Source organism: Oncorhynchus kisutch, linkage group LG14 (assembly GCF_002021735.2).
Source record: "Oncorhynchus kisutch isolate 150728-3 linkage group LG14, Okis_V2, whole genome shotgun sequence".
In the NCBI taxonomy this organism is placed as follows: Eukaryota; Metazoa; Chordata; class Actinopteri; order Salmoniformes; family Salmonidae; genus Oncorhynchus; species Oncorhynchus kisutch.
Genome location: NC_034187.2, coordinates 18,473,315 through 18,486,114, shown reverse-complemented (window position 1 = coordinate 18,486,114; position 12,800 = coordinate 18,473,315). Strand labels below are relative to the sequence as shown.

At 43.7% G+C, this 12,800-nt stretch overlaps 1 protein-coding gene across 1 annotated transcript in view; it reads left to right on the top strand.

Annotated features, from left to right (window-relative positions):
* LOC109904225 (tectonin beta-propeller repeat-containing protein 2) overlaps window positions 1-12,800 on the top strand; it is a 37,469-nt gene that overhangs the window by 5,501 nt on the left and 19,168 nt on the right. Inside the window, exons 6-13 of the mRNA XM_020501450.2 lie at window positions 1,339-1,648; window positions 2,018-2,150; window positions 2,357-2,818; window positions 3,024-3,766; window positions 3,975-4,158; window positions 5,284-5,457; window positions 11,517-11,703; window positions 12,100-12,241. Of these exons, the coding sequence (XP_020357039.1) occupies window positions 1,339-1,648; window positions 2,018-2,150; window positions 2,357-2,818; window positions 3,024-3,766; window positions 3,975-4,158; window positions 5,284-5,457; window positions 11,517-11,703; window positions 12,100-12,241 (2,335 nt within the window). The remainder of the gene's footprint in view (window positions 1-1,338; window positions 1,649-2,017; window positions 2,151-2,356; window positions 2,819-3,023; window positions 3,767-3,974; window positions 4,159-5,283; window positions 5,458-11,516; window positions 11,704-12,099; window positions 12,242-12,800) is intronic.

The following is a 12,800-nucleotide window of genomic DNA, read 5'->3' as shown; positions in this document are numbered from 1 at the left end:
TTTGCGGTCACTTTTGAGAATGTTTTTTTTCCTGCAAATTGATTGCATTTTGGAACATTTGCCCGTAAGCCTAGTGCCGTGTGCTCATTGCTGCACTTATAATGTGAAGAAATAGCCTAATAATTTATGAAAATTTTTAGCTAAATGTTCTGATCTGCTGCGTCAGCCTCATTGCAATTAATAGTTTTTTTGATGATACTAGTCGTTGTATTAATTTGGGATCTATGACATCCCACAACTGTCCCAGACTATGTTTGGAATAATACGAATTGAGAAATCTGAGAAACCCATGTGAGTGAGAGGTGTTTCGGAGCACGCAGACGTGAGAAAGGAATTGTAATTATTATATTCAGCCCAAGGGCACAACGACCACTAGCCGCAACAGGCATGGATTTTTTGGGGGTTGCATTATGGCCACACAAAGGGGATGCCGCCGGGAAATTCTAGGCATTATCAAGTGATTGTCAAATTGTGAATCAGACTGATGAAGTGTGTACAGCTTGCTCAAAAAAACAAAGCAGAGCTCATGCCTTTTCATGCAACTTTTTTTAAATCATCATTAGTCACCGCATGCAGCCTTAATGTATAAAAAATCCAAACATATAGCCCAACATTTATTTCACAACTAAAGTTACATAAGGAACTCTAAATGACGCATATAGGAGGACCTGTTTCTTTAACCGCTTAACACAGAGTAACCGTATGTGTGCACTCCCTCAAATCGTTTGGAGAAAATATCCTTTCTATTTTATCCAGCTCTGTTCAATTGTATTCTTCATACTATAAAATAATGCCATGGAATACTAAGTATATCTTTTTTGCTAAATGAACTAGTGTTGCCCGTAGCTCGACCAGATCAGGCGCTAACAAGGACAACGCAGAGCATGCTATTCTGTTCTTCTGAAATAGATGATCCAAAGGTCTGCATCAGTGTCTTGTAGGCTTTGCGTGGAAGCCAAGAGATGCTAAATGTGTTTGTTAATTCACGTTACGTTATCGTGAGACTGGCAATTATTTGCTTGACAATCACCAGCTGACAAAATGTCATGACCACCACAGCCTTAGTGGTCACACCAGATTCTGACTGGTTTTCTGATCCACGCCCCTACCTTTTTTTTCCACAGTCAGTTATCTGGCTGTGACCAACAGATGCATATCTCTATTCCCAGTCATGTGAAATCCATAGATTAGGACCTAATTTATTTATTTTAATCGACTGATTTCCTTACATGAACTGTAAAAGCAGTAAAAAAAAAAAAAATGAAAATCTAGCATGTTGAGTTTAATATTTTTGTTCAGTGTAATATATTTATCTTGCATTGTTGATTTTCCTCAAAGCAATGGGAAGTTTGGTGCGTGCTTCCAGCCAGGCCTGTGTAAGCAGAGTGACCTGCTTGTCTATGCAGCGAGGCCTGGCCTCCGGCTGTGGCGGACGGATGTAAGTGGGCTTGTGGTGGACACACTGGTCCTCAAGCGTCTGTTCAACCAGGAGGTGCCACAGTTTGAGCTGTTTGCCAGGCCGGGCCCGGCAACGGGGGGTTGTCGGCCCCATGAGAGGCAGCTGGGTGTGGTGAGCTGCTTCCTCAGAGAGGGCTGGGTCCTCAGCTGGAACGAATATAGTGTCTACGTGTTGGACTGCCTCAACCAGGTAAAGATGTCCTCAGGCAGGAATGGATACTTTTTTGTTGTTGAAATATTTTTGTATATATTTTTTTCATAACAAAAGGGTAGACAAGCAGGAACATTTACATCATTCACTTAATACAAATTAATGGATACTTTACATGGATATCTGGATTAATAGATACATTAATACATGGATTTTAGCTGTCTTATGTATTTCCTCAACCAGGTAATCACTTTTGAATCACTTTTGTCACAAATCATATTTTGATAGAGAAAAAAGTAGTCAGGTAGGTGAATTTAGCCTGTGAGAGTCTTTAAAGCCGGTGTCCTGTCAGGGTGTCATGTTATAGGTCTATCTCTGTAAAAAAAAAAAAAAATGCTGCCTTTCTAGGTGATCATCGGTGCACTGGAGAGCTGTGGGGACATCGTCTCTGTATCATGCACCGAAAATGAAATCTTCATCCTGAAAGGAGATCGGGACATTGTTCGCATCTCAAATGCTCCTGAGGACTTGGCTTCCAACAGTACGATGTCATACATAGTACATCGTCATGTCATAATATATCAGAAGCACTTTGTTCATTTCAAACCAACCATAGAGAGTTGAGGGAGAATCATGATCTCCAGCTAACACTTTCTTTACTCCTAGACTTTAATATTGAATTCTTGTATCTCTATAGTCATTCCCACATATATAACAATCTTCTGCTCTTAACTTTCTCCTGCCCAGTTTCTGAGTTGTCCTTCCGTCTGACCTCTCCCCTGACCACTCCTACCATCCTGCTCTCTCCAACCGGCTCCGTGGAGACAGTCCAGACTATCAGGACAATGGCCATCATCACAGAGCAGGGGGAGCGGGAGAGGCTGGTGGATGAGGAGGTGCTGGAGCAGGACCAGCTGAGTAACAGCCCCGAGGCGGGGAAGGCCGGCGCCCTGATGGAGAGGGCTGAGGTGGGGGAGCGACTGGACCACCAGAGAGGGGGCATTGTAGGGGGCACCAGTGATTTTCATAGCCGCAGCAGTTCCATCACGTCCTGCCACAGCGTTCAGGGCATGATGCTCTCCACCAGCACCATGGAGCAGTCAGAGCTCTCCTCCAGCCAATACAGTGCCATCAACCAGGAGGACTTTCAGCATGAGCTGGTGGTCCAGGCCATCAAAGTCAAGAAGAAGGCCAAGAGGAGGAGGCAAGGCGAGTGGCAGTTATAGTGATTTAAGATCTAGTGTGTTATGCTGTGGTTGATCAAAACATTTAAAAAAATTGCTGCGAATTGCTTTTTTAACAGATTAAAAAACGAACAGCTTGTCTTACAATTACCTTTCTCTTACGATTCAAGCCACTAATGTTGAAACTTCTTGCTGCTATGTTCTCCCGCTCTCTCTTTTTCTCTCTACAGAAAGTGGAAACCGCATCAGTGAGCAGCACAACAGCTGGTCCGAGAGCATTTACAGTCAGGATGGAGAAGGGGGCAGTGACGGGGGGACCAGCACCTCTATCAGTGAGCCCCCCTCAAGTTTACCGTGCAGCAGTCTGGACCTACAGAGCAGGAGCAGCGGATCCCCCGACCAGGAGGTTTCCATCAGTGGGGGCTCTCCAGAACTCACTGCCTCTGGAGCTCAGAGCCAGGGTGGTGACCAGAGAGAGGACCCTCTGACTCAGACTCAACCCCCTGGGTCTCAGACTCCCTCCTGCCCCATGTCCCTTCCCTCCCAGTACATGGAGTGCCAGTCCTACCCAAAGAATGGCAATAGCCCCTCCATCACTAACAAAGAGGGGGAGGCTCCCACCCGACACGTAGACCTATTCCTGGAGTGCACCTTTGCCTACATGCAGACCTCGAAGGAGCAGGACCCCATGGAGGAGCAGGAGGATGATCTCCTGAGCCCCCTCATTGGGCTGGATGACTTGGACCAGGATGACCCACACCACCAGCACTGTCTGCTGGATCTGGAGCCTCCTAGCTGTGTTGATCAGATGTGTTATTCCCTGGAGCCTAAGCAGTGCCCCTCTAGTGACGAGGAGGACATTTACGCTGTCCACGGAGTTCCGTACTCAGCCTCCAGCGCCAGCCTGGGAGACAGACTCAATGCCCTCAACCTCCAAGGGTCCAACATCAGGCAGCAGGACCAAGACAAGACGGTAATAGTTATACTAGTGGTCACAGTTATATCACACACAACATGTGACGTTGCATATTGCACATTCCATTTCAATAGGATACCATGTGGTTAGTAATGTTGCAACGGATCATTTGATTGTTATTAGTCATTTTATGGCACATTTATAACACACAAACCATTACTGTAGGATGCTGTGTCTGTTTTGAACCTTCTCTCCTCTCCTGTAGTTGGCAGAGAGCTGGATGGGCTACACAGGACCAGGCTGTGGCATCCTCAACCTGGTTGTGACAGACCAATACATCTGGTGTCTGGACTTTAAAGGAGGCCTGTACTGCAGTGCCCTCCCAGACAGGGGCCTGAGCTGGCAGAAGTTTGAGGACAATGTGCAGCAGGTGGCACTGTCACCTTCAGGTGATGAGGATGTCTGTAAAATGGTCATTTAGCAGAAGCTTTTATTAATCTATTGTTATGCTTTTATTTCTAAATCTGCAATATGTAACCTTTTAGGCGACATGACCAAATTCACATAGAAATGTGAGTTATAGATATGTCATTATCATTAAAAGCAAGTCTAAGAAGTTGTAGATCTGTTCTATATGCACTATTTCTTATGCTTCCCGTTCTTAAGTTGAATTTGACTATCGGTTTTGAACACCAGCTGAAAATACAATATTTTGGGGTTTTGAAAAGATGTTCCACTGCGGTTTAGATGGTACAATGATTATCTACACTATTTTTGCTTGTTTTATCATATAAACTGACATTAAGGGAACTATTAGAATTTAAGCAACCAGGAAATGGTGGGCCATTTCTGCATATTGTACCTTTAAGCTTTTATTGACCATTTATTCAGTGACTGGGTCTGTTAGGGTCTATCATTAGTATATATTGTGGAAGAGTTGAAAGGCACTGTAGTTGAGGGAGACGGACTGCACCAGCAACCTCTATCATCGAGATAGATCTTTACTTCTCGGAGTTGGTTAGTTTGATTACCAAAATGACATCTTTGGATGTACACTACCATTCAAAAGTTTGGGGTCACTTTGAAATGTCCTTATTTTTCATTTGTGGGTTTGATTACAGGCTCAAAATGGCCAGAAACAAGGAACTTTCTCAAACTAGACACACTAATGGACTTGTCCTCCTGCTCAGTTGTGCCCCGGGGCTTGACACTCCTCTTTCTATTCTGGTTAGAAACAGTTTAACTGTCCTGTGAAGGGAGTAGTACATAGCGTTGTACGAGATCTTTAGTTTCTTGGCAACTTCTCAAATGTAATAGCCTTCATTTCTCAGAACAAGATTAGACTGATGAGTTTCAGAAGAAAGTTATTTGTTTCTGGCCAATTTGAGCCTGTAATCAAACCCACAAATGACATTAACAATGTCTACACCATATTTCTGATCATTTTGATGTTATTTCAATGGACAACATTTTTTTGCTTTTCTTTAAAAAACAAGGACATTTCTAAGTGACCCCAAACATTTGAACGGTAGTGTACATATTAGTAGATGCATTAAAGTTTCATTTTATTTTAGGGTCCCTGCTATGGAAGGTGGAACAGAAGACCATGACAGCGTATGCATGTGGTAAAGTCACCATCAAAGGAAAGAGGCACTGGTACAAGGCCCTGGAGGATTCTGCCTTTGTAGCGCTTGGTGAAGACACAGCATGGATCATCCGAACCAGCGGGGACCTCTACATGCAGACAGGTAAGCTACTGGTGACTATTCAGTACTGTATGTCACTTTTACTATCAATGGAGTATAGATGAACAGACCTGATTAGATCAAACACAGTTAGACAAATTCATGTTAAAACATTTTTAGTTTCTTCAAGATTTTGATGGCACATTATTTGAATGCTTCTTTAATGTAAGTATTGTAAATGTACTTTTTGCACAACTTGATTCACTCTATTTTAAACAAGACGTTGTGATTTTAGCCCCAGGTGGCCTCAGAGTATTAAGAATAGTATATCACAATCCTGTTTATTGGCAAAGTCTGAACTCTCAATTCAGCAAATCAGTTCCTGAGATGAACCATTCTCCATTAGATGGTGCTGTTCAGGCCCATAGTAAATAGTATCATCAGTCACTGGCTAAATCTTCTGAGGTAATCATAATTCTGTACGGATGGCATATTAAGGATCAAAATAATGAAGCCTAGTAAATCCAAAACATGCTTTTAGAAAGTAATATTTAACCTTTGGTGTTGTGATGGATTGTTAACACACTCGCTGGCCCTGCCGGTCATGACAAGTATTATATTATTATACTATGGGTGGGTTTAATCCTGTTTGCTGATTGGTTAAAACCACATTCCAGCCGATGTCTATTCCACTAGTTACCACCGGCTAAAGCTATGATGTTGAAATGCCTATTTACTCTGTTTCATCTCACTGCACAATCCACTGTCTCAACAGCCCAGCCAGGCAATTTATAAACTTGATCTCCTCTGTTTTTTTTTATTTTACCTTTATTTAACCAGGCAAGTCAGTTAAGAACACATTCTTATTTTCAATGACGGCCTGGGAACAGTGGGTTAACTGCCTGTTCAGGGGCAGAACGACAGATTTGTACCTTGTCAGCTCGGGGGTTTGAACTCGCAACCTTCCGGTTACTAGTCCAACGCTCTGACCACAAGGCTACGCTGCCGCATCTTGACATTATCTCCCACTTCTTTTAGACAAGCGTTTGATTTTCAGCAGGGGAGATTTGTATAAACCTTGTCTGTCTCTCTGACATTTGCAACAATGTTTTTCTATACTGAAATCCAATCTCCAGCTGTCCCATAATATTGAACGTGTCCGACGGGAGTACGGAAGAGACAGACAGGCAGGCAGCTTTTGTCAGCCAGTCAAAATCATGAATCAGCTGGCATCATTTTTATGGATATATGCAAAGAAATTTCAGTAGAAAACAGGTCAAATGAAACTAAATGCAGCTAGTTTGCTGTCTTTCCAGCTTCAGATTGAAGTGATTGTGTTAGCTGTGTTGTTGGCTAGCTCCTCAGAACAACAGTGTCCTGATGAGAAAGCACATTTTCTTTACCAGGCAAAATTGTGCATCATTAGAGCAAATCAAATCAAATGTATTTATATACCCCTTCGTACATTAGCTGATATCTCAAAGTGCTGTACAGAAACCCAGCCTAAAACCCCAAACAGCAAGCAATGCAGGTGTAGAAGCACGGTGGCTAGGAAAAACTCCCTAGAAAGGCCAAAACCTAGGAAGAAACCTAGAGAGGAACCAGGCTATGTGGGGTGGCCAGTCCTCTTCTGGCTGTGCCGGGTGGAGATTATAACAGAACATGGCCAAGATGTTCAAATGTTCATAAATGACCAGCATGGTCCAATAATAATAAGGTAGAACAGTTGAAACTGGAGCAGCAGCACGGCCAGGTGGACTGGGGACAGCAAGGAGTCATCATGTCAGGTAGTCCTGAGGCATGGTCCTAGGGCTCAGGTCCTCCGAGAGAGAGAATGAAAGAGAGAATTAGAGAGAGCACACTTAAATTCACACAGAACACCGAATAGGACAGGAGAAGTACTCCAGATATAACAAACTGACCCTAGCCCCCCGACACATAAACTACTGCAGCATAAATACTGGAGGCTGAGACGGGAGAGGTCAGGAGACACTGTGGCCCCATCCGAGGACACCCGCGGACAGGGCCAAACAGGAAGGATATAATAAGATACTTTGCTGCATTAGTAGATACTTTGCTGTTATTCTGTCTGCACTGTTTGACGTGACTGTAACTTAGCCGTAGTTGTCTAGCTAGCAAGCAAGGGATAAGAACATTGCCAGTCATTATGGCAATGGAACATTTAGATCGAACCACTGGGTTGCTCACGTCCATAGATACAGAACAAAAAGACTGAACGACTGGGTCGCGTCTCTGGCAACAGAACCAATGGAACGAACGACCAGCCGGCTTCTTTAGATTTGTGTCGGGACTATGTCTCGTGGAAGAAGGAAATGGTATGAATAAATTAATCTAAATAATGTTTCTAATGAACGTTTGTCAATCATTATTTTTACAATTGAAGTAGGAAGTTTACATACACCTTAGCCAAATACATTTAAACTGACATTTAATCCTAATAAAAAATCCCTGTCTTAGGTCAGTTAATATCACTACTTTATTTCAAGAATGTGAGATGTCAGAATAATAGTAGAGAATTATTTATTTCAGCATTTCTTTCTTTCATCACATTCCCAGTGGATCAGAAGTTCACATACACTCAATTAGTATTTGGTAGCATTGCCTTTAAATTGCTTAACTTGGGTGAAACATTTCGGGTAGCCTTCCACAAGCTTCCCACAATAAGTTGTGTGAATTTTGTCCCATTCCTCCTGACAGAGCTGGTGTAACTGAGTCAGGTTTGGAGGCCTCCTTGCTCGCACACGCCTTTTCAGTTCTGCCCACACATTTTCTATAGGATTGAGGTCAGGGCTTTGTGATGGCCACTCCAATACCTTGACTTTGTTGTCCTTAAGCCATTTTGACACAACTTTGAAAGTATGCTTGGGGTCATTGTCCATTTGGAAGACCCATTTGCGACCCATTTCCTCATGATGCCATCTATTTTGTGAAGTGCACCAGTCCCTGCTGCAGCAAAGCAACCACACAACATGATGCTGCCAACCCCGTGCTTCACGGTTGGGATGGTGTTCTTTGGCTTGCAAGCGTCCCCCTTTTTCCTCTAAACATAACGATGGTCATTATGGCCCGAACAGTTCAATTTTTTTTTTTTATCAGCCCAGAGGACATTTCTCCAAAAAGTACGATCTTTGTCCCCATGTGCAGTTGCAAACCGTAGTCTGTATTTTTTTATGCCGGTTTTGGCTTCTTCCTTGCTGAGCGGCCTTTCAGGTTTTGTCGATATAGGATTCGTTTTACTGTGGATATCGATACTTTTGTACCTGTTTCCTCCAGCATCTTCACATGGTCCTTTGCTGCTGTTCTGGGATTAATTTACACTTTTCGCACAAAAGTACTTTCATCTCTAAGAGACAGAACGTGTCTTCTTCCTGAGCAGTATTACGGCTGCGTGGTCCCATGGTGTTTATACTTTTGTACTATTGTTTGTACAGATGAATGTGGTACCTTCAGGCTTTTGGACATTTTTCCCAAGGATGAACCAGACTTGTGGAGAACTACAATTTTTTTTCTGAGGTCTTGGCTGATTTCTTTTGATTTTCCCATGATGTCAAGCAAAGAGGCACTGAGTTTGAAGGTAGGTCGTAACCGGCCGCGACAGGGAGGTCCGTGGGGCGACGCACAATTTGCCTAGCGTCGCCCGGGTTAGGGAGGGCTTGGTCGGTAGGGGTGTCCTTGTCTCATCGCGCACCAGCGACTCCTGTGGCTGGCTGGGCGCAGTGTGCGCTAACCAAGGTGGCCAGGTGCACAGTGTTTCCTCCGGCGCATTGGTGCGGCTGGCTTCCGTGTTGGGTGCGCGCTGTGCTAAGAAGCAGTGCGGCTTGTTTGGGTTGTGTATCGGAGGACTCATGACTTTCAACCTTCGTCTCTCCCGAGCCCGTACGGGAGTTGTAGCGATGAGACAAGATAGTAGCTACTACAACAATTGGATACCACGAAATTGGGGAGAAAAAAGGGGTAAAATAAAAAAAAATACAAATAAAGAAATACATCCACAGGTACACCTCCAATTGACTCAAATTATGTCAATTATCCTATCCGAAGCTTCTAAATCCGTGACATCATTTTCTGGAATTTTCCAAGCTGTTTAATGGCACAGTCAACTTAGGGTATGTAAACTTCTGACCCACTGGAATTGTGATACAGTGAATTATAAGTGAAATAATCTGTCTGTAAACAATTGTTGGAAAAATGACTTGTCATGCACAAAGTAGATGTCCTTACCGACTTGCCAAAACTATAGTTTGTTAACAAGACATTTGTGGAGTGGTTGAAAAACGAGTTTTAATGACTCCAACCTAAGTGTATGTAAACCTCCGACTTCAACTGTATATATTGGTAAACTGTGAAAGTGATAATGCCCTCAAAACCGGTGTTTGGAGGATATACAGTTCATTCCGAAATTATTCCGACGCCTTGACTTTTTCCATATTATGTTATGTTACTGCCTTATTCTAAATGGATTAGTTTTTTCCCTTGTCAATCTACACAAAATACCACACAAGGACAAAGCAAAGCAGGTTTTTAGCCTTTTTTTAAATGTATTAAAAATACAAAAACATATCACATTTACATAAGTATTCAGACCCTTTACGTAGTACTTTGTTGAAGCACCTTTGGCAACGATTACATCCTCAAGTGTTATTGTGTATGATGCTACAATCTTGGCACACCTGTATTTAAGGAGTTTCTCCCATTCTTCTCTGCAGATCCACTCAAGCTCTGTTAGGTTGTATGGGGAGCATCGCTGCACAGGTATTTTCAGGTCTCTCTAGAAATCTTTGATCGGGTTCAAGTCCGGGCTCTGGCTGGGCCACTCAAGGACATTCAGAGACCTGTCCCGAAGCTACTCCTACGTTGTCTTGGCTGTTTTCTTACGGTCGTTGTCCTGTTGGAAGGTGAACATTCACTCCAGTCTGAGGTCCTGAGCACTCTGGTGCAGGTTTTCATCAATAATCTCTCTGTACTTTTCTCCTTTCATCTTTGCCTTGATCCTGACTAGTCTCCCAATCCCAGCCGCTGAAATACATCCCCATAGCACGATTCTGCCACTACGATGCATCAGACTAGGGATGGTGCAAGTTTGCTTCCAGACGTGATGCTTTGCATTCAGGGTATTCATCAGACCAGAGAATCTTGTTGTCATGGTCTGATAGTCTCCAAGCGGACTGTCATATGCCTTTTACTGAAGAGTGGTTTCCGCCTGGCCACTCTACCATAAATGCCTGATTGGTGGAGGTCTGCGGAGATGGTTGTCCTTCTGGAAGGTTTTCCCATCTCCACGGAGGAACTCTGGAGCTCTTGTCAGAGTGACCATCAGGTTCTTGGTCACCTCCTTGACCAAGGCCCTTCTTCCCCGATTGCTCAGTTTGGCCAGGCGACCAGCTCTAGGAAGAGTCTTGGTGGTTCCAAATTTCTTCCGTTTAAGGATGATGGCCATTGTGTTCTTGGGGACCTTCAATGCTGCAGACAGTTTTTGCTACCCTTCCCCAGATCTGTGCTTCGACACAATCCTGTCTCTGAGCTCTACGGACAATTCCTTCAACCTCACGTCTTGGTTTTTGCTCTGACATGCACTTTGAACTGTGAAACCTTATATAGACAGGTCTGTGCCTTTCCAAATCATGACCAATCAATTAAATTTACCACAAGTGGACTAGAAACATCTCAAGGATCATCAATGGAAACAGGATTCACCTGAGCTCAATTTTTAGTCTCATAGCAAAGGGTCTGAATACTTACGTAAATAAGGTATTTGTTTTTGTTTTTAATACCTTTGCACAAATTTCAAAACCTGTTTTCGCTGTGTCATTATGGGGTATTGTGTGTGGATTAATGAGTGGGAAAAATAACTAAATGTGGGAAAAGTCAAAGGGTCTGAATTCTTTCCGAATGCACTGTATGTATATGGGATATATATACATTTAATTTGAATTCGATATGATTAACTAAGAAACTAATGTGAGACTGCTATACTGTTAATAGTTTAGCATGATTAACATTCTGTTACATATAGACATTCCCGGCCCCTCACTAACTCACAAAAACAACAAATACAACAAATGCCTGAAACTTGACTGTGTGGTTGTGATCCCGTTCTGCAGGTTTGAGTGTGGACCGTCCGTGTGCACGAGCTGTGAAGGTGGACTGCCCATGTCCTATGGCCCAGATCGCAGCGCGTGGCGGGGTGGTGTGGGCCCTCAGCCAACACAGGGCCGTCTTCTACAGAGATGGCGATGGCCTCAGCAGCTCCTGCTCTGAGGGGGAAATGTGGAAGTATGACAAAATCAGGTAGGACCTTTCCTGAAAAAGAGAACCTGCGTGTTGTAGGCCCCAGTAACAGTGATAGTGGAGTTAGCTCTGGTTGGTTCTTGTGACACCCCTGTGGGTTGTGGTGTGGTCATTCCAGATAATTGTAATTCAACTGTGATTCTTTCACCTTTTTTGAAAAGAGGAAGGAAGACGTGTGTCATAGAGACCTAGTAGCAGTGAACGTTTAGTTAGTATGACCGACCAGGGTTCAAATCCAGATCTCCAGCCCGCCACAGGACTGTGTTAACCTGCTGAGCTAAATCCTCCTAGGCATTAGCTTGGGGAGCTAATGCAAGTCTTCAGGACTCAGGCAATGTTAGCTTTCTTTGCTGATCATTACATATTTGTGTGAATGTGTTTTTCCTCCTCCCAAAGTGAGAGTCAGGGTCTGGAGCCCATCTGTATAGCCCTGGGAGAGAGCAACACGGTTTGGGCTCTGGACACCAGCGGCAGTCTGTGGTTCAGGACTGGAGTCACTGCCAGGAAGCCCCAGGGGGAAGATGACCACTGGTGGCAGGTTGGTATCCTACAGACTGTGTTCAATGTTTTCCATACGTCGTCTATCTTGCACTATGATCATTTTTTAAGAGCATGTATTATTATTTTAGGATGGTTTGCATTACAGACTTCACCCTGGGATGAGTATGGGTCTGGTGTCGACAGATATGGTCGCCTCGCTTCGAGTCCTTAGGAAACTATGCAGTATTTATTTATATATTTTATAAATGTATTATTTCTTACATTATTACCCCAGGAAATCTTAAGTCTTATTACATACAGCCGGGAAGAACTATTGGATATAAGAGCGACGTCAACTTACCAACTTTACGACCAGGAATACGACTTTCCCAAAGCGGATCCTTTGTTCAGACCACAACCCAGGGCAACGTCGGCGCAGAAGAGACTGATGGAGCGGCCTCCTAGTCAGGCTCTGTAGGCGTGCAACACTGCCCCCCACTTCCGAATATACTACTCGCCCATGTCCAGTCTCTTGACAACAAGGTAGACGAAATTAGGACAAGGGTTGCCTTACAGAGAGACATCAGAGATTGCAACATTCTCTGTTTCACCGTAAC